This window comes from Pelophylax lessonae, assembly GCF_965119305.1.
Source record: "Pelophylax lessonae genome assembly, chromosome: 6".
Classification (NCBI taxonomy): domain Eukaryota; kingdom Metazoa; phylum Chordata; class Amphibia; order Anura; family Ranidae; genus Pelophylax; species Pelophylax lessonae.
Window position 1 is genome coordinate 96,622,173 of NC_138773.1, and position 26,592 is coordinate 96,648,764.

The 26,592-nt window shown below is 40.4% G+C and overlaps 1 protein-coding gene across 1 annotated transcript in view; it reads left to right on the forward strand.

The window, feature by feature from the left end:
• Window positions 1-26,592, forward strand: part of ADAP1 (ArfGAP with dual PH domains 1) — a 304,117-nt gene that overhangs the window by 116,043 nt on the left and 161,482 nt on the right. Inside the window, exons 2-3 of the mRNA XM_082260649.1 lie at window positions 376-506; window positions 15,184-15,275. Of these exons, the coding sequence (XP_082116775.1) occupies window positions 376-506; window positions 15,184-15,275 (223 nt within the window). The remainder of the gene's footprint in view (window positions 1-375; window positions 507-15,183; window positions 15,276-26,592) is intronic.

The window sequence follows — 26,592 nt, forward strand, 5'->3', positions numbered from 1 at the left end:
TGCCCTTTAAATTTAGTGTCACTTACTGTTTCATTGCACGTGGGTGGATTGTAATTCAAATGCTTTATAAATGTCTGTTGGCAGTTGAATATCTTTGGGTTGTTATTCACATTGATTGCAGGACTTTTTTTTTCCTTCTACCAAATGTTTGAGCAATATTTAGCTGCGGAAAGACATATTAACAAATGAGCAAATGATCAAGAAAGCTGTTGCTTTTACACTCTTCTGTTCCTCTAGAATCTTTAATGAAGTTTGGCAGAGTTTATCAGTCAGTTTAGTACATATTATAAAGAGGCACTTATATTGTAACTTTGTCTCATGCTGAGATCCGTCTGTGAATTAATGTGAAGCATCTGTCTGACATCTCTCTTACAGATCCAGACTGGGCATCCTACACTCTTGGGGTGTTCATTTGCTTGAACTGTTCTGGAATTCACCGCAACATCCCTCAGATCAGCCGAGTGAAATCTGTCCGTTTAGACCCATGGGATGACGTACAGATTGAGGTACAGACTTGTTTTCTTAGCAGTGTTCCCTTTTATAGATGTACTATTTTCAGCTAGCAGAGTGTTGGGTAGAGTTATTTACTGTAAAAGTTTCCCTCCAGCTCCAGTGCAAGTTTGGGGCAACTTGGTTCCCAAAAGAAAATTCAAGAATGGAGAACTCAGTTCTTAAAATGCATAGAGAAATTAACTATTTTCTTGTTTCATTCGTAGTACTACTTATGTTATGGCATGTATACCGATCAGCCATAACTTTATGACCACTGACAGGTTAAGTGAATAACATTGATTATCTTATAACAGTAGCATCTGAAAGTAGGTGGGATGTATTAGACAGCAAGTAAACCTATTTTCACTGAAGTTGATTTGTTGAAAGCAGAGAAAATGGGCATCACAGTTTGTTGTGTATGGGGCTGTGGAGTTGCAGACTGGTCAGGTTACCCGTACTGACCTGTGTCCACAACCAAAAGTACCTGCAATGGGCACCTGAGCATCAGAACTGGACCATGGAGAAATGGCAGAAGGTGGTTTGGTCGAATGAATCATGTTTTCTTTTTATGACTTCCTGAGGGTATTTCCTTATGAACATTCCTCCACAATCCCAGGGTCAGGCACTATGGCAATGCACAACTTTTGGATGTTGATGTTTTATTTGTATTTTGGTTGGCAAAAGTGTATTTAGCTGATAGACATATGTAAGTATATTTTTTGTACCCATGCTGACCTGTGTTCACAGCCAAAGGTGCCTACAGTAGGCATGTGGGCATCAGAACTGGACCATGGAGCAATGGAAGAATGTGGCCTGATCTGATGTATCACATATTCTTTTACATCAGGTGGATGGCCAGGTGGGTGTGCATCGCTTATTTGGGGAAGTAATGGCACCAGGATGCAATATTAAAAGAAAGCAAGTGAAGCTTGGGGTAATGTTCTGCTGAGAACCCTTGGGTCCTGCCATTCATGTGGCTGTTACTTGACACCTACCACTTACCTAAATTTAAAGTTTTGGTTCTGACCAAGAACATCCCTCCATAGAAATGGTATTCTGTGATGGCAGTGGCCTCCTTTAGCAGGATAATAGGTCCTGCCACAATGCAAAAATGGTTCAAGAATGGTTTGAGGAATACAACGAGTTTGAGATATTGACTTGGCCTCCAAAGTCCCCACATCTCAATCTAATCTAGCATCTGTGATATGTGCTGGAAAACCAAATCCGATCCATGAAGGTTCCAACTCCCAGCTTACAGTATGTAAAGGATCTAATACTGAAGGCTTGGTGCCCGATACCACAGCATACCTTCAGACATCTAATGGTGTCCATGCCTTTTTGGTTGAGTGCTGATTTGGCAGCAAAAAGGTGACCTACTCAACAGTAGGTGGGTGTTTATAAAGCTATGGCTGAATGGTGTATAGAACAAAACTTTACTACAAAGTGCAGTATCCAGAACAACCAACCATACATTATTTTTTTTTTTATATTTATATTATATTTTTTTCTATATGTATATTTTTTTCAATAGAAGAAAAAGAAAATAAAAAAAAAGACATTAAATTAGATAGCCCAAATAAAATGTTCTATATGCTATAATTAAATTCTACCGTATTACAAACCCCAAAGAAAGGCCGAGAGGCCTTATAAGGTAATGAGGTCTAAAGATCAATATAAGGATAAACAAAAGGCCAGACATACAGTAGGTCTAGCTAGGTTTCATACAATGCAAAGTGAAAACAGCAAGTCTGGGCGATTGGGGTCCAGAGGCCTATCTCCATACAATGGGACACAGTGCACCTATTGGGCACCCTGTCCTATGTTTTCTAGGGGCGTCAAGTAATGCCCATGTAGGAATTGATACTGGAAGATTAAAGAAAAACAACGGGGAAGGATAATTTTTTAATAATTGAGAGAGGAATGCTGAATAGTTGCTCTAGGATATGGCACCTATTGAATACCCTACTAATTAATGATATATAACAAAAAAAAAAAATCAATCATGTTAAATCATCTGACTTGATCTGAGTCTGGCAGTTCCAGCAGCTGGATGAAGGGCAGGTTATGCTGTGAAACGAAGGCTCCGTTCACACAAGTGCGCCTCCGTGTGCAACTCTGAAGTTCGACTTTACACTCTCTGGCACTCAAGTTGCAAGAAAGTCACATAAAAGTAGTGCAGGAACATTTTCCGCTTCGACTTTAAGTCAAATAGATTGGAACAGGTGCCATTGAAGTTAATGGTCTGCGACTTGTCATGCAACTTTGTGTTCAAAGTCACATAACAAGTCGCACTAGTGTGAACGGAGCCTAAAGGGACGCTTGGCTTAAGCCACTAGCTCTCAGGCTCACACACCCATAGCATTCTAGTAAGTTTGGTTGGTTCCTCTGTATTGACTCATAAATGGGAATCAAATAGTAGAAGATGAAATAACATGGCCATACTCTAAGCCATTAGCCTCACTGTAGATCATAGACATGCTCTTGTAAGAAGGTCCACAGGGGTTTCTAAATGTGATCACATTAGCTAGGAAATAATGTACAATGAGATTGGAGGAAAACCAGTTATGTAACCTGTCAAAGTCACATGACTGGTTTTCCTCTAGTCACAGAGCCTCTCACTTTTATTGGTCTCTGCTGGTTTTGGGCTGCGCAATGTACATGTGCATATAAACCAGCAGCGAGTTTTTGTTTGTTTTTTTTTTTTTTGTGTTTTTTTTTTTTTTCTATCAAGCAGTGGTATGACTGGAGTACATGAGCCCTTTTATTGATTTTTTTTTTTTGTCTGATTCCCTTTTTTCCACACATTACTTGTCCTGTCTGTTGCTCTGGTGAGCATTTGCTCGCTATGTTACCAAATGTCAAGTCTTTGTGGAATATTGATAGATGATGACTCTACAAGATGGATTTAGACACTGCAGCTGTTTCATTGTTCTTGAGACATGAAGAATGTTCATATCATAATGTCAAGTGAAGGTAAATTTGTATTCCATGAAAAATGGGTTGTAGCGACTTTCTTAGAAACTTTGCTTTCTACTTTTAAAAAGTTGCTTGGTTTCTTTTACATGTAGGTCTTATTTGTAAAATTCATCACAATGATCTTAGTTGTCAGTAGTTTTTCTTTATAGGAAATGTTGTTTCATTCCTCCTGCACCTATAAAGGAGTGCATATAGGGCTCAGCTCTGTAGTCATCTTGTAGCTTTAGCATAATTCAGTCCTTTTCTCAAATTTAGGCACAGCCAAACCCATGCCACTCTCTTATCCCTTTGTTAATTGCACAGAATGACTTTAGGCCAGTTATGCGGAAATCGGACAATTTATTTTTGGTTTGGTTGTATGATTATGGATACAATCATGACACTTAGCTTAGAAGCATTGAGTGGACAATTTAGACAATGTCAACTGATTTTGCTTGTTCCCTGTTGGTATAGTTAATAAGAGGTTATCAGGAAATGGATTGTCTTGCTGATGTCCATATGGAGTAATAGATATCATCCAGAGGTCTCATTTCTTTGTGAACAGTTATATGCCCTTGTGCATGGGAACTCTTTAAATAATGGCAGGGGTAGATGGAATTTATATATACTATTTTGGAAGCATAGAAATATTTACTTTACTTTAAGGTGTATTTCAGTTGGTTGATATACTTTGTTGATGATGTTAGTGGATGGTAATTGACTAACTACAATTTACAGTGTAGAGAAACCTATAGCAGCCAATCAGAAAGTGACTGTCGCTTAAAAATAAAACAAGCAGCCTGCAAATGAAGACTCCTAATACCTCTCTAGTGGGTGTTGAGTTCTAACTTTTTTTCTTTTTAAAGGCTACAGCCTGCAGAAGAGTCTTTAGCATCTGTCATTTCCAGATATGTCAAATGCCTGCATCCCCTGCTGTATTCTGTAGTTCCATCTCTCAATAGTGCTATAGGTGACAATGAGAGGAACTACAGCACATGGAGGGGAAACCTACAATTGCTGCTTCTAGAAGCTTGTCAGAGGCTATCAGTCTTGACGAGCGAGAATTGAGGACTTAAGTGAGTATTTAAAATAGGACATAATATTAGATTATCAAGCATTCGAAGAATATTGAAATGTAGGGCACACAGTTATGCCATCACGTCCCACCCCTCGCTATTGATTGGTGGGGTTGCCCATTACTCTAAAAAACCAAATATGAAATGTGGGACCAGTAGTGGATGAGCTACAGCTTGAGATTTGTACATTGATATATACTTTTCAATTAATATAACATTGTATAAAATATCACAAAGACAGTGGGATTTTCAGTCTTCAATCTGTGCAGGGTTTGTGGTGGTGTCTTGGTATGGAGATAGCAAGATGGTTGATCCATGACTTATTAGGCGCGCTTTGTTGCCACATATAATACAACTTTCCCAATAGATCACTCTGGGGCCCCAAGGATGTCTGGAGTGTACACACACAGAAAAACAACCCTGATTATAAGTACAAGTATACCCTGACTGTGGAAAGATGTATCTTCAAAAACATCCATGCCCTGAAGAAGAGGATAGAGAATCTGTATCCTATTCGAGGATGTTCAAAAATAACATTATGTACAGACAGGGCTTTTTTTCAGCGGGAACGCGGGGGAACACAGTTCCGGCACCTCCAGGACTGAATGTATGTAATGGCAAGGGGTGCTGGAGGTGTGCTGCAGGGTCTGTTGATGCTGGTTGCTGGGGATCTATTGTCACTGGAGGGAATCTATTATTGCAGGGGGGTCTGTTGCTGGGGAGATCTGTTGTTGCTGGCAGGGCATCTATTGTTGCTAAGGGTGGGTCTTATGTTGCTGGGGGGTCAGTCATTTCTGGGAGGGATCTACTGTTGAGGAAGAGGTCTATTGTTGCTTCCGGGGGTCTTTTGTTGCTGAGGAATGGGGTGGTATTTTCTTGTAGGTGGTCCATTGTTGCTGGGGGGGATCTATTCTTCCAGAGGGTCTGCTGATGCTGGCTGCGAGGAGATCTGTTGTTGCTGATAGGGAGGGGGGTGTTTTGTTGTGAATGGTCCATTGTTGCTGGCTGCAGGGGATCTATTCTACTGCTTTTCTTGTTATCATTAACAAGCTCAATACAAATTAGTTAGTACCACAAATGTTACTGTATTATCTAAAAGGGGTGGTCTTCGGAGGTGGGTAATGGGTGGAACCAAGAAACGGTGCTCGGAGGTGGGTAGGGGCGGAGACAAGGGGTGACTTGAAAAGGGAGAGTTCCGGCACCTATTCTCTGAGAAAAAAAGCCCTGTGTACAGATATATATATATATATATAATGTGTCCAAGTTGGGGTTATTGTATCATTTTTCAATTGTAGCTCATTTTATGTGGACAAGGTTATTAAAAATTCTCCTGTCTTTGTGATATTTTATACAAAGTAATATTAATGTATATATTTTACCATATGTTATGTGGTTATGTATGTGTTGACCTAAATCCAGTGTTTAAACTGCAGTATTGGAAACATTCACCATACAATATATCACATTTCTAAACTAAAAAAGTGCACTGTCCCTTTAAATACCTACATTTATGATTAAGTGCAGAACAGCAAATGATTCGAAAAAAAAAATACTAACCTATAAAATCACGAATAAGTGCAAATAAGCAAATTGTGAACAAAAACAGTATACATAATGTGCAAATAAGCAAATGTGAAACAGTCCAAATAAAAAAAGATTAGTGCAATGATTCTTGGAAAAATAAATTCACCACAGGCAACATCTAATGCAATAAAAAGTCCATAAAGTCTATATACAGTTGATAGTGAATAAAGTGCTCAGTGTTGAAAAAAATTCTGCTTATCAGTGCTCTTTAAGGAAAAAAAATCTGCTAATCAAAAGTGCCCTTTAAGGAAACAAAAAGAGGGGGGGGTGCTTACCAAATGGAAATGATCTTGAACTACAGAGATCAAGAGTGCACAGACTCCATAAATGCTCCACTGGCAACAGACTCTCAATGGTATATTTTCATCAGTGAACTACAAGAACCATTGACTAATGGACAACAAGAGCAAATCCACAAAAACAGACCTGTTCACATTTGCTTATTTGCACATTGTATATACTGTTTTCATCACATTTGTTTATTTGCACATTGCATATACTGTTTTTCATCACATTTGCTTATTTGCACATTGCTTATGATGTCTTCATTCACGTTTGCTTATTTGCATTTATTCATGATTTTTTTATGTTAGTATTTTTTTTAGAATAATTTGCTTTACTGCACTTAATCACGAATTTAGGTATTTAAAGGGATAACACACTTACTTTTGGTTTAGATCTTTTATTGGCACAGTGTCTGGGCTTCTTAAGCTGCAACAGTCCACCATATACTTTTTTTTGTGAGGTGAGCGCAAGAATTTATTTTATTTTATAGTGAACATATCAAAATTACAGCATAGCTATTCATGTGTGTAAGCAACTGGAAGTGTCTTTTTTCAGTTTTAGGCCTCATGCACACTGGACGTTATCAAAACGTCAGTAGAAAACTGTAGAAGGAGTTTTTCAGCTTTTTTGCAGTAGCGTTTTTCAGCTGTAGCATTTTTTACCTTTTTTTCAGCAAAACTATGCTTCCATAAAAGCTTATGGCTCAAAAATGTTGATAGAATAGATGCATTTTTCAGCGTTTTTAAGCTTTTATCAGAGTTAGAGCTTTTCACAGCTGAAAAACTCCTCTAAAAACCCACTAGTCCTGGGGGTTTTTTCCAGCCAGAAAACGCCCCTGCCAAAAACTGCTAACAGCCTATGTGTGCATGGACACATAGGATAACATGCTAGGGAGTTTATTGGCTGCAAAAAAAAACGTCTGACGCCAAAAACAGCCGCTGTAAAAACATCCAGTGTGAATGAAGCCTTATGATGAGTTTAATATCTATCTAGCTATAACAGACTTGATTTGAACCTGTGCATTTTATATTGCTATAGGGGATTCTGTTACAGATAGTTACTAGATCAGTTTGTTCTATTTCTCCTATCCAAGGAAAGCCAGTTGCCCTAGGCATTGCAGCTTATGACGTTTGTGTCATTATGGTATAATGTATATTGTAAGTGATACTTCTGAAATTATTTATGTGCTACCCAGGTCCCCAAATCCAGCCACATAAATAGAGCAATATCCAGTACTCAGAGTTTATTCAGTAAAGCAGTATAAAGGACGGTGATGATATGTAGTAATACAATTTAACAATACTTGTAGTTAAACATAAAAGCTGATTTATTGTTATAGATCACTACCCTTTTCACTGTGATTATCATTCTTTGCTCTGCTTTACTGAATAATAGTTACATAGTTACATAGTTATTCGGGTTGAAAAAAGACACAAGTCCACCTGGCTCAACCAATAAAAAGCAAAAAAAAAAAAAACAATAAAGAAAACCCAACCATACAATCCCATATACACAATCCTATACCTGCAGTTGATCCAGAGGAAGGCGAAAAAGCCCCCAGCAAAGCATGATCCAATTTGCTACAGCAGGGGAAACAAATTCCTTCCTGATCCCCCGAGAGGCAATCGGATATTCCCTGGATCAACTTTACCTATAAATATTAGTGCCCATTTATATTGTATACACCCAGGAAAGAATCCAGGCCTTTTTTAAAGCAATCTAGTGAGCTGGCCAGAACCAGCTCTGGAGGGATTCTATTCCACATTTTCATAGCTCTTACGGTGAAGAAACCTTTCCGTATTTGGAGACTAAATCTGTTTTCCATTAGACGTAAAGAGTGCCCCCTTGTCCTCTTTGTTGACCTTAAAGTGAACAACTCAACACCAAGTTCACTATATGGACCCCTTATGTATTTATACATGTTGATCATATCCCCCCTTAATCTCCTCTTCTCAAGAGAGAATACATTCAGTTCCTATAATCTTTTCTCATAGCTGAGCTCCTCCATGCCTCTCATCATTTTACTTGCCCTTCTCTGCACTTTCTCCAGTTCACCGATCTCTTTTTTCAGAACTGGTGCCCAAAACTGAACTGCATATTCCAGATAGGGTCTTACTAATGTGTACAGGGGCAAAATGATATCTCTCTCTCTCTCGAGCCCATGCCTCTGTTAATATAAGAAAGTATTTTGCTTGCTTTGGAAACTGCAGTTTGGCATTGCATGCTATTATTAAGCTTAGGATCTACCAGAACACCCATTTCCTTGTCTGCTATGGATCCCCCTAGTTCTACTCCCCCTGAGTATGTATGATGCATGCATATTCTTAGCCCCCAAGTGCATAACTTTACATTTATCAACATTAAACCTCATTTGCCACATAGTTGCCCAATGAAACAGTGCATTGAGGTCAGCTTGTAAATTGGAGACATCCTGTAGAAGTTATTCCACTGCAAAGCTTGGTGTTATCTGCAAAGACTGAAATTATACTTTTAATCCTAGACCCTATATCATTTATAAAAATATTAAAAAATAAGGGTCCCGAAACTGAACCTTGGGGTACACCACTGATAACTTTAGACCATTCAGAGTAAGAATCATAAACCACTACTCTCTGAATTCTATCTTTTAGCCAATTTTCTATCCATTTACAAACTGATCTTTCCAAACCTGTAGACTTTACCTTACACATTAGCCGTGTATGGGGAACTGTGTCAAACGCTTTTGCAAAAGTATACTACGTCCACAGCCACCCCTCTGTCCAAGGTTTTACTTACCTCCTCATAGAAAGAAATCCGGTTTGTTTGATAACTTCTGTCTTTCATGAATTCATGCTGTCTGTTGCTTAAAATATTTTTTTCCAGCAAGGACTCATCTATGTGTTCTTTTAATAAACTCTCCAGTATCTTCCCGACTATAGAAGTTAAACTAACAGGTCTATAGTTACTCGGCAAAGACATTGATCCCTTTTTAAATATAGGCACCACATTGGCCCTACACCAATCCAGTGGTACTAGTCCAGTCCTTAACGAGTCCCTAAAAATTAGAAACAAAGGCTTTGAAATTACAGTGCTCAATTCTTTTAAAATGCATGGGTGGATACCATCTGGCCCAAGCGCTTTATCCACCTTTATTCTGTCTAAAGATTTCTGGACCATTTCACTTTTAAGCCATTGTGGGTCATTTGGGGCTGTGTCAATATCATCCTCATCATGGTCATGAGCTCCCCCATGCTCCTTTGTATACACAGAGCTATTTTTTAAATATAGAATAAGCCCGAAGATAAGTTGATGCAACAGAGTGTCAGACCCTGAGAGATAGTCCGTATGAGAATATTACCCAAAATACCCAGTTAGCACTATGCCTCCAGTTTTTAAGCATATCTCTCTGGCTTTTATGAATCGGTCCAAATGTCATTCTTTTAGCAGATAATAGAAGTAAACCTTTACTATAGGCAGCGATTCTAAAGTGTTAGTCTTCTTGTTTTCATTTCTTGACCTCACAGAACAATTATTTTATATCTATACTTCCTTTAAAGGCAAAATACAAAATTCAGATATACTGTAAATGTCCAATTTTTAAAGCAGACATTTTATAAACTTGTTGATGTGTGCCAAAAAATAAAGCTGGTCTTTCAGTAATGGCTCTTTCACACGGAGCGGACCGTATTGCGATCCGCTCCGGCACTTTTTTTTTTTTTGGGACACGGATGACACTGTCATCCGGTCCGTATGTCCGCATATCATCCCATCCGTTTGCGGATGATATACGGACATAATGTATGTCAATGCAATTGCGGATGTCAGCGGATAACACCGCTGACATCCGATTTCCATTTTTTTAAACAGTAGAAAAATAGGGTTCTGTTTCGTTCCAAAAAAACGGAACTGAACTGAAAGGACGAAAATCAGATGTCATCGGTCATCCGCTGACATCCGCAATGCCATTGACAAATAGTATGTCCGTATATCATCCGCAAAAAAATAGGATGATATACGGACATACGGAATGCCGTGTGAAAGAGCCCCAAGTCCCAATTCTGGCACCAACAAGTCATTACATACAATGCAGTTCAGCCTAGCATGGGTTCTTTCTAACGACTTGCTCCAAGGTGCAAGGAAAAGACTTGTTAGATTTCTGCAGATGCTGACACAGCAATGAGAATAAGAAAAACCTAGTTCCCAGATCCTGATATTTTACTGGTTATTTGTAAATCAGATAGTTCTACATTTATAACATAGACTTTGTGTATAAATCTGCCATCTGTCCCAAATTTCAAAGGAAATTGCAGGTTTTAAAGGTATGGCTGCTGACATTTGTGTCTCAGTGAATATATATTCAGCAAAATGAACCATCTGTACATCACACCTCAGTTGTTCTGTACATTAAATGTCATTGTCATTATGCATTTTATTCTCTGAGTTTTATGCTGTATTATTGAATAAAAAAAGCATCCTATGGGTATGGGGATTATTGTGTACTTGGATAGAGATCCTGGAAGGCTTTGATGGCTGTCATAGCTAAACTCCTTTGGGCCACCAATGCAAATTGCATACCAAGCCCGCCCAGCATCTCCCCATTTTTTTTTTTTTTTTTTTTAATATACTCACCATATTCATAGATACTTCACACTGTGGAGGGGATTTACTAAAACTGGTGCACACAGAATCTGGTGTAGCTGCGCATAGTAACCAATCAGCTTCTAACTTCAGCTTGTTCAATTAAGCCTTGACAACACAAGCAAGAAGATGATTGGTGACTATGCACTCCTTCACCAGATTCTGTGTGCACCAGTTTTATTTATTTTTTTATTTTTTTTATTATTTTTTTTTCATTTTTGCTGCACGCTCAACGCCCAACCTAGAGGATCAGGAAGCCCATTTTGTTTGGTTTATCATGTAGTTTTGCCTCTGATAAAATGGAAACTCATGCAGTAAATACTACCATACTTTGGCATTGCCTAGTTTAAGTTTTTAAACAATAGCTCACAAAAAAGGCAATATTCTGGAGTTCTGGGTCAAAGCAAATAAAAATTACAGGAATGAAGATTTGGTTTAGTATAGTAGGTTGTCCATAACATGCTAATAAACTGTGAACAATTGTTACTTATAACTCTTGTGCATTCAAAAAAAGAAATAAAAGGAAAAGCATAGTTCAGAGGACAGAAGTGGTTGTTAATGAATTAATGTTTTTCTTGGAATTACTTAAAGAGATAGTGGTTTTATCAAAACACAATTGTTCAGATATATCTCCTAACTAATACCAAGCATTTCCCAATATGAATTTCTAGCTTCCATGTCTGTACCTCATCTGTAGCACTTAAGTCCTGCCATATTTGCCTAACTCTAGCCAGGATCCCTTAGCTTTAGTACTTTGCCTCCAACTTATAGATAGAATGGCTGTATAAATGTGTGGATGGTGCTGGAGGCAGGATATGTTGCAAAATTTGAGAGAACACCAGAAACAATTAAAGCCTAATTTTCAAAAACTAGCCCCAATTACAAAAATCTACCATTGTATTGTACGTGATGTGGCGGGATGTGGGACTGCCCACAGACTGGAGCTTTTCAGAGGAGAGGGTTGCGCCAGAGCAGAGGATAAGGTAAGTAATGATGCCTGTTCCTGTATTAGAAAATCAACTGATTGTTTTGAAAATTAACTTTTTTGAAGAAAATTCTACTGGTGTATAGCCAACTTTACTCTCAGGACAGAGTCACGTGGGTTGATTAGCTATAGGCCAGTTGGCTAACCATTTCACAAGGGAAAGCCCAGCTGACTTCCATCATCCAGTCATGTGCAAGCAAAAATGCTTTTTTTTTTCCTTGAAAGTGATTGGGTATTCTTTGCAAAGTGAAAAACCTTTACTAAGCTCTCAGGGAAAATTCCCTTGCAAAAGGGCAACTTCCCTTGAACAGCATGTTTGCTTTTAGTAAATCAACCCCACTCTAGCAGAGCAAAGACAGTGGGGTAACATTTTTTTAATGTGATGTTTTTTTATTGTATATCGCTAGTCTTTAAACTGCTGCCTGTGGGCTGGATGTGGCCCTTTGCTTGCCTTTATCTGGCCCTTGGGGTGCTATTCCTCCTACTGATACAAGACACTATTCTACCAACTAACATCAACAATGTGGCACCATTTTCCCACTGACACCAACAATGGGGCACTATTCCTCCCACTGATACCAATCATGAGGCAGTATTCCTTCCAATGATGTCAATGATGGGGCACTATCCCCCCCCCCCCCCCAATACCCATTGATGCCAGGAAAATTTCCACTCCACAGTAGCCACTGTCCGCCCCACCTAAAATCTGAAGGACAATCAACTGGCCTTCTGTTTAGAAAGTTTGAAGATCTCTGTTGTATATGTTTTACCAAGCTCTTTCCGATGATTCTAATTACCTATTTTTAGGAGTGCCTATTTTTAAAATAGATCCATTATAAAGAAATCCAAGTTTACATCATTCTATATCAGACACGTAAAGGTTCCTGCACATGCATTTATTTTCTTGGAAAGCTCTGCTTACCCTGGAGGCTCTCTGAATCTGGGACAATCGCTAGATCACTGTTTGACTTGTGATTGTATTAACACCCCTGACCATTCCCTGTTTTTCCATGTTTGCCACCCTCAATCTGACAGAGAAGCCTAATATACCATTAATCATGTATACAGCACACCCTATGTCAGGACTCTTCTGCTACACTACTTTGGTTATTTACTACATAATACAACCGCAGAGTCCTGGCTGATGACGCTCTGTACATGGCAGAAACAGACTCTGCATACAGTCACTCTACTCCTAAATTGAACTGGTTTGAGAGAACAAAGGAGACGTCACATTCCAACACAGTTATATAGTCAAGATTATCTTAAATATATAAAGGTGTGAAAGAGGCTTCACAAGAAAACAGTATTTCCAGAATAAAAAAAAGGTGTTCTTTCTAACAAGTTCCAGATAAGAACGTTGGAAAGAGGGTGATGGGGAATGCTACAAAATATAAATAGTGGTGCATCTACAATTTTACTAATGAACAGATGGTAAGCATGTTTAAGACATTATCAAACCTTATATCCTTGTGTAGCTTAGAGAATATACTTACATAGATCTGTCAGCCAAATACTGATATACCAGCTAAAATATCAATAAAACATCAACATCCAAAGTTCTGCATTGCCATAGTGTCTGACCCTGGGACTCTATAGGGACATTCAAAAGGAACCACCCTCAGGAAGTTGTGAAATATCTGTTAAATATACACAGTATGTGTTTGTGTGTGTATATATATATATATATATATATATACATATATATATATATATATATATAAATATAGGCAAATACAGTATATACGAGTACAGAACAGATAAACCGCACTCAGCATTTAAATAATATTAAATCCTTAAATAGTGCATCCTAATCCAATAAAAATTCAGGAGTGGAGGTGTTTTGCCAGAAAAAAGTTTCACACATGTAAACACGTGTTAATGCTATGCGCGTTTAGCACTTGAGAGTTAATTAGTTTACATTGCCAGAATAAGTTATTTTTCTAGGTAATGAAATTAAAGCCCAGGCGCTTGACACACCTAAATACGTTACACGCGGTTTACAAACCTCAAGCGTTTTTTTGCTGACAAAACGCTGCTGCCAGGAGAAATGGTGTCTAAGAGAGATGGCAAAATGTCCTGTGTGCATGAAGCTTTATTATGCCTGCACTGGTTATTGGATACTAATATTTGTTGTTATTAATTCATTTATGTGTTATATTATATCCCACCCCAGATAAAGGGAGTAAAGCCCCGTACACACGTACCGATTGTCGGCCGCAAATATTCGGCCGCCGACCGATTGTAGGCTTGTTAGTATGATTCGTGCAGGCATTAAAATTTTTGTAGGCCGACAACAGAACGGCCGATTGTGCGTCAGTCAGTACAGATTTTGGCCGACAATCAGCAGATTTGCAAGACTGGGCATGCTCGGAAAAGAAAAAACACAGGGAAAGTTAACCATCACATGACATCACTTCTGCAGTCGGCTGTTGTTGGCCGACAAAATTCGTGTGCAGTCTTTTGCACTTTTCAGCGGACAGGACAGCCCTGGACAAAAGACGGCCGATCGTTCGGCCGACGATCGGTACGTTTGTACGGGGCTTTAAGCTAAGTCCCTTAACACTTTGGCTTCTCTTTAACGTTCATTTTTTTTTAATACAATTATATCTAGGTTCAAACAATATTATGGAATGGCGTTTATATGCACTGCATTTTTGGCTCGATCAAAAGATATTATCTGTAATTGCTGAAATTTTTCTTAGCCTGGAAAATTAAAAAGAATGCAACCAGTTAATCTAAGCAATAAGCTGCAATATAGAAATGTTTTGTTCTAGGCTAGGGTTTCGTTACCCTTTAAGCACTGTTGTTAGCCAGGATTACTGTATGTTGCGGATTGTGTGGGCGCAGGAACATCATTTTTAGGGGTGTTGGGTCATGAAACGAAAATTACCTGTTACAAGGAAAATTAGTAAGCGTTGATTAGTTACATTTAATCACTTGAGAAGGTCCACATTACTGAAAATCCACTGATCATCATGAACTGTGATACAATCTCCTCCTTCAGGCTACACCAGAAATAGGCAGACTCCCCCATGGGGAAACCTGTTGAGAATCTGTGTGCAAGCAAGAGGAAAGGTAGCTTGGAAATGGGTGATTCTTCCATACCACTGGGTGGAGACTAATGCTGTAAAATTAAATACAGATGTTTTGATTGGAATGAAACCATGTATGTTTCTTCTCTTTCAGTACATGTCGTGCCTGGGAAATAAAGTAGCACAAGCAAAATTTGAGTCTAAAGTGCCAGCATTTTACTACAAGCCAGCATCTTCTGACAGTCAGTAAGTAAAACAAAGTCCTTTTCTTTTCCACTCTGTTTGTAAAAAGTATATACATGTCTTTGTGCTTAGTAAAAGCAGAGTGAGATGCTTTGTGCTATCACTGGTAGCTACCAAAGTTGTGGCCACTGGCATGAGTATACAGTGACTTGTGAGCTTTCCACTAATTTTGCAATCTGAGTCTGAATTCTGTATGAAGAATAGCTGGTTGTTAGGGAGCGGGTAGTCCTCCTGGCCACCGTGCCCTACCAACTATGACTCATCTGCTGTCAGTGGGATTCCTCGCTGACAGCAGAATATAAACAAACCAGTGCCTGCATTAAAAAGGTTTGTTTTTTTTAAACCACCTGGGATCCCCTCTAATCCATACCAGGTTAATGCACACCAGGTTGTAATCGCAGCAAAAGGTGGCGCTACAAAGTATTAACTTAAGGGGGCTGAATAATTTTGCACACCCAATTTTTCAGTTTTTTATTTGTTAAAAAAGTTTGAAATATCCAATAAATTTCATTCCACTTCATGATTGTGTCCCACTTGTTGTTGATTCTTCACAAAAAATTACAGTTTTATATCTTTATGTTTGAAGCCTGAAATGTGGCAAAAGGTCAAAAAGTTCAAGGGGGCCGAATACTTTCGCAAGGCACTGTAAGTGCTGCCGGCATTGCTGCAGAGGTTGAAGGGGTAGAGGGTCAGCCTGTTGGTGCTCAGACCATGTACTGCACACTGCATCAAATTGGTCTGCATGGCTGCTGTCCAGAAGGAAGCCTCTTCTAAAGATGATGCTCAAGAAAGCCCGCAAACAGTTTGATGAAGACAAGCAGACTAATGCCTCGTACACACGTGCAGATTGTCGGCCGAAAAGCTTCGGCCGACGACCGATCTGCCGATTGTAGGCTTGTTAGTATGATGCTTCCGACAGCCGACAGCGCACTTTCGGCCGAACAGAATCTGTCGTGCAAGCATTAAAATTTTTGTATGCCGACACCAGAGCGGCCGATTGTTCGCCAGTCAATACTGAATTCGGCCGACAGACAGCAGATTTGCAAGACTGGGCATGCTCGGAAAAGAAAAAACACAGGGAAAGTTAACCATCACATGACATCACTTCTGCAGTCGGCTGTAGTCGGCGGACAAAATTCTTGTGCAGTCTTTTGCACTTTTCAACAGACACGACAGCCCGGGGACAAAAGACGGCCGATCGTTCGGCCGACGATCTGCACGTGTGTACGAGGCATAAGGACATGGATTACTGGAACCATGTCCTGTGGTCTGATGAGACCAAGATAAACCTATTTGGTTCAGATGGTGTCAAGCGCGTGTGGCGGCAACCAGGTGAGGAGTACAAAGACAAGTGTGTCTTGCCTACCGTCAAGCATGGCGGTGGGAGTGTCATGGTCTGAGGCTGCCGGCAATGGGGGAGCTACAGTTCATTGAGGGAACCATGAATGCCAACATTTACTGTGACATACTGAAGTAGAGCATGAGTCTAGGATGAAGTAGAGCATGGGTGAGTCTAGGATGGAAAAGGACCTGGGGGTACTGGTAGACAACAGGCTTGGCAGTGGAATGCAATGCCAAGCCGCTGCAAGCAAAGCCAACAGAATACTGGGATGTATAAAAAAGGGGATTCACTCCAGAAATAAAGAGATTATTCTACCACTCTACAAGACTCTGGTCCGGCCACATCTGGATTATGCTGTCCAGTTCTGGGCACCGGTCCTCAGGAAGGATGTGCTGGAACTGGAGAAAGTCTAGAGAAGGGCAACAAAAATAATTAGGGGAATGGAGGACATCAGCTATGAGGAAAAACTACAAGAACTGAACCTATTCTCTCTGGAGAAGAGACGATTGAGGGGGGATATGATATCAATGTACAAATATTGTACTAGCAACCCTAGCATATGGAAAAACCTATTCAGAGAAAGGAAATACAATAAGACACGTGGCCACTCACTAAGACTAGAGGAAAGGCGGTTTAACCTTAAAATACGTGGGGGGTTCTTCACTGTAAGAGCAGTAAGGATGTGGAATTCTCTTCCACAAGCAGTGATATCAGCAGGGAGCATTGATAGTTTCAAAAAACCATTAGATGGGCACCTTAAAGACCACAACATACAGGGGTATACAATGTACGGTTAGCAGCAAACACACACACACATCATAGGTTGAATAACAAAAATGGGATAGAGAGAGATGGGGCTTTACGGGCCAGTGGGAGTAGAAGGATCACACACAAAACCGATTTATATAAAACAATTTAACATTTTATTGAGTCAGAGATAAAAAACATGGGCAAACATGCACATGTTCACACGGACAAATAGACATAGAGAGAAATTTCTTATAAAATAAATCAATAAGAGTCAGGCTCTCTGGCGTGAACCACTTAAAGGATTCGTTGGGTCCAGGACATATTGTCCTCTCCACCTCCCTGAAATAGGATGCTGTGATGCTATCCTTCCCTGCCTGAAGCCACTTGTGCACCATAAATAGACTATAACCACCGTATATATCTAAGTGTATATCAAAACTGTTACCTCACTGGGCTCGTCTAAAAGAAGAGGAAACTATAGGTGGATATATGAAGTGCAGTTATTAGTGCTGATCACCTATACCCTCAAAATCATTTGAACATATCGGAGAACCCTGGTAACCAAGCTAGAATAAATTGCCTCTCTAGTGTATAAAAAGCGTTGCTCTTGTGGTGACGGCGAGGCTGGACACTTAAGCTTAGTGAAACTTGTGTATATAAGTACAATATGGAGGCGGTATATAAATACTGAAGAAGCTATGTCTATTATTCTGTGTGTCGCTACAACCTGCCACCTCCTGAGGAAATACCGGTCTGTTTTGGTCTCTCAGGCCCTGAGGAAGCCTTGAGCGAAAGGCGTCGGCTTGCTGGGGACCTACATTGACCGCATTCCACTCTGAGACCTATTCTCCATCCTACACAGGATTTTGGTTTTTCCCTCATGGGATGTATTTCTATATTTCCAATGACTCTTATTGATTGATTTTATAAGAAATTTCTCTCTATGTCTATTTGTCCGTGTGAACATGTGCATGTTTGCCCATGTTTTTTATCTCTGACTCAATAAAATGTTAAATTGTTTTATATAAATCGGTTTTGTGTGTGATCCTTCTACTCCCACTGGCCCGTAAAGCCCCATCTCTCTCTATCCCATTTTTTGTTATTCGCATTAGGGGTAAGGGCCTATATACACGGTACCCTTGTTTGTATCATAGGTTGAACTGGATGGACTGGTGTCTTTTTTCAACCTCACTAACTATGTAACTATGTAACTAATCCCCCCCCCCCCCCTTCGGAAACTGAGCTGGCAGGGCAGTGTTTCAACCCCAAACACACCTCCAAGACGACCACTGCCTTGCTAAAGAAGCTGAAGGTAAAAGTGATGGACTGGCCAAGCATGTCTCCAGACCTAAACCCTATTGAGCATTTGTGGGGCATTCTCAAACGTAAGGTTGAGGAGCGCAAGGTCTCTAACATCCACCAGCTCTGTGATGTCATCATGGAGGAGTGGAAGAGGACTCCAGTGGCAACCTGTGAAGCTCTGGTGAACTCTTTGCCCAAGAGGGTTAAGGCAGTGCTGGAAAACAATGGTGGCCACACAAAATATTGGCAATTTGCACATTTTGACTTAGGGGTGTACTCGCTTTTGTTGCCAGCGGTGTAGACATTAATGACTGTGTGTTGAATTATTTTGAGAGACAGCAAATTTACCCTGTTATACAAGCTGTACACTTACTACTTTTTTTTTTTTTTTTATAAATTCAATGTTTATTAGGAGAGAAAAAAGGCATACAATAAAAGCAAGTTTAACAGTACAAGTCATATATATAAGATTACAGACATTTAAACAACTCAATAGTGAGTACTAACAAACGCAGTACACATCACCACATATTTGAAAGGCATTGTAGAAGATGTCAGGCAGGAATGCTACATGAGGTCAGACCCCCGGACAGGTCTCACCCCCCCACCAACATCCATCACATGGCCAGGGTACGGAGGTGGAGAGAAACAATCCGGGCGGACCGGTCCCCCTGCAGTCGACCAGAGGAGGCATGTGTACACTTACTACTTTACATTGTAACAAAGTGTAATTTCTTCAGTGTTGTCACATAAAAAGATATAATAAAATATTTACAAAAATGTGGGGGTGTACTCACTTTTGTGAGACACTGTATGTAGTTCGATAAGGTCTTTACAGGATGTCTACAACTTTCAGACAGACCTTAATGCATTGTTTGATTGGGCAACTAGATAGTAAATAAGGTTTGATGTTGATATATGTAAAGTTATGGGGGCTAAAAACATGCATGCATCAGATCATAGATATGCATGCTGTGCCAAGCTGCAGTTTCTACACCAAGCAAAATACTTTGTTGTATTAAAAGAGGCATAGACTCCAGAGGGAGAGGCATAATCGTGGCCCTGTACATATCATTAGTAAGTCCTCATCTGGAATATGCAGTTAGTTTTGCACATCGGTTCACAAAAAGGAAATTCGGGAACTGGAGAAAGTGCGGAGAAGGGCAATCAAACTTAAAGAAGGAATGAAAGATCTCAGCTATGAAGATTAGCTGAAATTAACTTTTGCCCCCTTTGAAAACAGATGTTAAAGGGGGGGGGGGGATGAATACTGATCACTGATTTAATTGAAATGTATAAATAAATGGTTTAAGTGGATTAGACTCCCTCAAGAGCTGGTTCTGACCAGCTCAGTGAAGTTCTTTAACCGCTTGCCGACCGCCGCACGACTATATACTGCGGCGGTCAGCCCCTCACAGGCAGAGTGACGTATCGGTACGTCACTAGCCTGGGAGGGTCTGGGGAGCGAGCGTGCGCCGACGGCGGCGCGCTCCCGCGCGGTCACGGACCCCCCCCCCGCGCGTGTGACCGGCGGACCCGATGTCCGCCGGCCACTCTGCGATCGGGGGGGGAAAGGGAGAAAGTCAGGCAGCTTGTATAAACAAGCTGCCTGTCATTCTCCTCGGTGTAAAGACACTGATCACACGGATCTACTATGTAGGATCGTTGATCAGTGTCCTTACAGCTCAAGCCACAGCCAATCACAGTAGAAAGCACGCCCCTAGGGACACACACAGCCCCTCCCTCCCAAATAAAGTTAACCCCTTCACTACCAGTGTATTTTTACAGTAACAGTGCATATGTATAGCACTTATTACTGTAGAAATGTCACTGGTAACCCCAAAAGTGTCAAAAATGTCAGTCAAGGGTCCGATCTGTCCGCCCCAATGTCGTAGTCCTGCAAAAAAAATCGCAGATCGCCGCCATTATGCGTTAAAAAAAAAAAACAACAAAAATGACAAAAATCTTTCCCTTTGTTAGTAAACGCGATAACTTTTGCGCAAACCAATCAAAATACGCTTTTTGCGATTTTTTTTTTTTTTTTACCAAACATTGGTAGCATAAAACAAATTGGCCGAAAATGTTAAAAAATTTTGATTTTTACATTTTTTGGGGGGGAATTTCATATAAAAAAATGTGAAAAATATTGCTATTTTTGCAAAATTGACGCTCTTTTTTTGTTTATAGCGCATGATCAAAAAATCGCACAGGTGATCAAATACCACCAAAAGAAAGCTCTGTTTGTGGGAAAAAAAGGACGCCAAATTCGTTTAGGTACAGCGTCGCACGACCGCGCAATTGTCCGTTAAAGTCACGCAGTGCCGAATCGCAAAATACCCCCTGGTCGTTTAGCAGCCAAATCCTCCGGGGCTTAAGTGGTGAAGAAAGACCTGGATTCTTTCCTAGATACACATAATATACTGGATACTAATATTTATTGGTAAAGTTGATCCAGGGAATATCCAATTTGCCTCTTGGGGGATTATAAAGGAATTTTTTCCCCTGCTGGAGCAATTTGGATTAAGCTTTATTGGATTTTTTTTGCCTTCAACTGGGTATAGGATTGTGTATATAGGATTGTATGCATGTACATATATACAGTGCATTGCGAAAGTATTCCGCCCCCTTGAACTTTGCGACCTTTTGCCACATTTCAGGCTTCAAAGATAAAGATATAAAACTGTAATTTTTTTTGAAGAATCAACAACAAGTGGGACACAATCATGAAGTGGAACAAAATTTATTGGATATTTCAAACTTTGTTAACAAATAAAAAACTTGGGCGTGCAAAATTATTCAGCCCCTTTACTTTCAGTGCAGCAAACTCTCTCCAGAAGTTCAGTGAGGATCTCTGAATGATCCATTGTTGACCTAAATGACTAACTGATGATAAATAGAATCCACCTGTGTGTAATCAAGTCTCTGTATAAATGCACCTGCACTGTGATAGTCTCAGAGGTCCGTTTAAAGCGCAGAGAGCATCATGAAGAACAAGGAACACACCAGGCAGGTCCGAGATACTGTTGTGGAGAAGTTTAAAGGATTTGGATACAAAAAGATTTCCCAATCGTTAAACATCCCAAGGAGCACTGTGCAAACGATAATATTGAAATGGAAGGAGTATCAGACCACTGCAAATCTACGAAGACCTGGCCGTCCTTCTAAACTTTCAGCTCATACAAGGAGAAGACTGATCAGAGATTCAGCCAAGAGGCCCATGATCACTCTGGATGAACTGCAGAGATCTACAGCTGAGGTGGGAGACTCTGTCCATAGGACAAGAATCAGTCGTATACTGCACAAATCTAGCCTTTATGGAAGAGTGGCAAGAAGAAAGCCATTTCTTAAAGATATCCATAAAAAGTGTCATTTAAAGTTTGCCACAAGCCACCTGGGAGACACACCAAACATGTGGAAGAAGGTGCTCTGGTCAGATGAAACCAAAATCAAACTTTTTGGCAACAATGCAAAACGTTATGTTTGGCGTAAAAGCAACACAGCTCATCACCCTGAACATACCATTCCCACTGTCAAACATGGTGGTGGCAGCATCATGGTTTGAGCCTGCTTTTCTTTAGCAGGGACAGGGAAGATGGTTAAAATTGATGGGAAGTTTGATGGAGCCAAATTCAGGACCATTCTGGAAGAAAACCTGATGGAGTCTGCAAAAGACCTGAGACTGGGATGGAGATTTGTCTTCCAACAAGACAATGATCCAAAACATAAAGCAAAATCTACAATGGAATGGTTCACAAATAAACATATCCAGGTGTTAGAATGGCCAAGTCAAAGTCCAGACCTGAATCCAATCGAGAATCTGTGGAAAGAACTGAAAACTGTTGTTCACAAAAGCTCTCCATCCAACCTCACTGAGCTCGAGCTGTTTTGCAAGGAGGAATGGGCAAACATTTCAGTCTCTTGATGTGCAAAACTGATAGAGACATACCCCAAGTGACTTACAGCTGTAATCGCAGCAAAAGGTGGCGCTACAAAGTATTAACTTAAGTCAGACGTATTTCCGGCGTGGAGCCACGTAACGTCACTTCCGGTCGGGCTTCCTGTCTCGGTGGAACGCACGCTAATAGCGGCGGTTCCTGTTTGTATATCGCTTTACTATTTGGTTTGTCTTGTAAGTATATCTTAATTGTGGGGAAATAAATTATTTACTTGGACATACTACACTATTGGCCCCTTCTTTCATCCACATATATCGGGGAAATCCACCCATACAACGGAGCGATCCCATACTTGGATGTAACAGTGGAGCACGGACGGTGTAGTCCCATCATTATATTCAAACACCTTTAACCATCCATATTGTGGTGAGTAGGGGACCTGGAGGGTCACTCATGAGAGCACCAAATACACCTGGATGGATGGATATGCACTATAGCACCTTTATTCACTTGCACTGAAGAAATAAGGATTGCACTTGAGCACTTTTTATTTAAAATGCATTAAGAGACTTTTATATGATAAAGCACTTATTTTCTTAAATATATTTATATTTTGATTTTATATTTTGATTTTATCACTTGCTGTCACAATACTAGTTGCTAGCGCTGTTTAATTGAATTTTACAGTTTTATATCTTTGTTTGAAGGCTGAAATGTGGCAAAAGGTTGAAAAGTTCAAGGGGGCCGAATACTTTCGCAATGCACTGTATGTGTGTGTGTGTATGTATATATACACAGCCCTCCATTTCCACTGGCTTGCTCGCATTTGGCGAGTGGAAAATAATTGAGGGTGAGTGAGCGGCCGTATCGGAGGGAAAGATGGTGGGGTGCCACTTGCAGGCAATGTTAAATGGGAGCCGATTCTGCGATCAGTAAGGAAACTTTGGGGATGGGAGAGGAAAGGATCACAAGGAAAGGAAAGGAAAAGGAGAGCTGGAGATCTCTGCTGTCAAACAAAGTCCCGCATCCTGGACCGGCTCCTGTGATGGGCAGCACACTGGTCCAATGCCAGGAAATTTCCGTAGCGTGATGTCTCTCGTAGGAGGCGGTCTAGGAGGTGGCACATTGTTTGACAGCGGAGATAGCCCTCTGTGTGGTGCAGCAGCACTCCTCTTGCTCTCCTCTCCCTTGCCATGAGGTTACATTTGGTGGGCACTGATAAGCTGCACTAATGGGCACTGGTAGGCTGCTTTTATGGACACTGGTAGGCTGCATTGAGGGGCACTGGTAGGCTGCATTGATGGGCACTGGTAGGCTGCATTGATAAGCACTGGTAGGCTGAATTGCTGGGCACTGGTAGGCTGCATTAATGGGCACTGTTTGCTCCATTAACAGGCACTGATAGGCTCTGATGGACACTAATATACTGCATTGATGGGCACTGATGAGGATGCATTGATGGGCCTGATGAGGCTGCACTGATGGGCACTGATGAGACTACACTGATGAGGCAGCACTGATATGCTGTACCGATGGGCGCTGATATGCTGCACTGATGGGCACTAATGAGACTGCACTGTTATGTTGATATGCTAATGAGACTACACTGTTGAGGCTGTATTGATGGTTACTGATAATGTTGTTGTTAAATGTTTCATGCTGAATAGAGTTACAAAAATAAATATTAACAGTGTAATTTCATGAGATAATTTATGAGGGCATGTTTAAGGGCGAAATTAGGGGCGGGGCAGGGTAGGGGTTGGGTGGGGCAACTGGTGGCGAGTAGCTCTTAAGGCCTGGCTAGTGAGCCCTATATATATGTATGTAATTTTAAGCCGTGCATGCGTGCGTGTGTGAGATATATATATATATATGTATGTGTGTATGTATGTACAGTGGGGATCGAAAGTTTGGGCAAGGAAAGATGGAAAAATCTCCAAAAGGCATCAAATTACAGATTAGATATTCCTATAATATGTCAACAAAAGTTAGATTTTATTTCCATCATTGACACTTTCAAAATTCCAGAAAACAAAAAAATGGCGTCTGCAAAAGTTTGGGCACCCTGCAGAATTTATAGCATGCACTGCCCCCTTTGCAAGGTTGAGACCTGCCAGTGTCATGGATTGTTCTCAATCATCATCTGGGAAGACCAGGTGATGTCAATCTCAAAGGTTTTAAATGCCAAGACTCATCTGACCTTGCCCCAACAATCAGCACCATGGGATCTTCTAAGCAGTTGTCTAGAAAACTGAAACTGAAAATATTTGACGCTCACAAAGCTGGAGAAGGCTATAAGAATATAGCAAAGCGTTTTCAGATGTCAATATCCTCTGTTCGGAATGTAATTAAGAAATGGCAGTCATCAGGAACAGTAGAAGCTGAAGCAAGATCTGGAAGACCAAGAAAAATATCAGACAGAACAGCTCGCAGGATTGTGAGAAAAACAATTCAAAACCCACGTTTGACTGTACGATCCCTCCAGAAAGATCTGGCAGACACTGGAGTTGTGGTACACTATTCCACTATAAAGAGATACTTGTACAAATATGGTCTTCATGGAAGAGTCATCAGAAGAAAACCTCTTCTACGTCCTAACCACAAAAATCAGCGTTTGAACTTTGCAAATGAACATATAGACAAGCCTGATACATTTTGGAAACAAGTTCTGTGGACCGATGAGGTTAAAATTTAACTTTTTGGCCGGAATGAGCAAAGGTACGTTTGGAGAAGAAGGGGCACAGAATTTAATGAAAAGAACCTCTGTCCAACTGTTAAGCATGGGGGTGGATCAATCATTCTTTGGGGTTGTATTGCAGCTAGTGGCACAGGGAACATCTCACGAGTAGAAGGAAAAATGGATTCGATAACATTTCAGCAAATTTTGGATGGTAACTTGATGCCATCTGTGAAAAATCTGAAGTTAAAGAGAGGATGGCTTCTACAAATGGATAATGATCCTAAACACACCTCGAAATCCACGGGGGATTACATCAAGAGGCGTAAACTGAAGGTTTTGCCATGGCCTTCACAATCTCCTGACCTCAACATAATTGAAAATCTATGGATAGACCTTAAAAGAGCAGTGCATGGTAGACAGCCCAGAAATCTCAAAGAACTGGAAAACTTTTGTAAGGAAGAATGGGCAAAGATACCTCAAACAAGAATTGAAGACTCTTGGCTGGCTACAAAAAGCGTTTACAAGCTGTGATACTTGCCAAAGGGGGCAGTACAAGATATTAACTCTGCAGGGTGCCCAAACTTTTGCAGACGCCATTTTTTTGTTTTCCGTTATTTTGAAAGTGTAAATGATGGAAATAAAATCTAACTTTTGTTGACATATTATAAGAATGTCTAATATGTAATTTGATGCCTTTTGGAGATTTTTCCATCTTTCCTTGGCTTCTTTATGCACATTAATACAAATTTTTACCTGGGGTGCCCAAACTTTCGATCCCCACTGTATGTATGTGTGTATGTGTGTTTTTCACACTCATTGATTAGGGAGTGATTAGTGCAGGCTGCAGTCTTTAGGCATAGTAGCTCACAAGATCTCCTTTTCTTATATATTTACTGGTATATACTGCTCAAAAAAATTAATTTTTTAACAAACTTTTAATCAGAGTATAGCATCAAGTCAATTAAACTCTTGGGATACTGATCTGATCAATAGCAGTTAGGTTGCAGAAGGGGTTGTTAATCATTTTCAGCTGTTTTGGTGTTAATGAAATTAACAGGTGCAATAGATGGGCAACAATGAGGTGACCTCCAAAACAGGAATGGTTTTACAGGTGGAGGCCACTGACATTTTTTTTCCTTACTTATCTTTTCTGACTGTTTTTCACTAGTTTTGCATTTGGCTAGGGTCATTGTCACTACTGGTAGCATGAGGCGATACCTGGACCCTATAGAGGTTGTACAGGCAGTCCAACTCCTCCATAATGACACATCAATACGTGCCATTGCCAGAAGGTTTGCTGTGTCTCCCAGTCTCAAGAGCATGGAGGAGATTTCCAGGAGACAGGCAGTT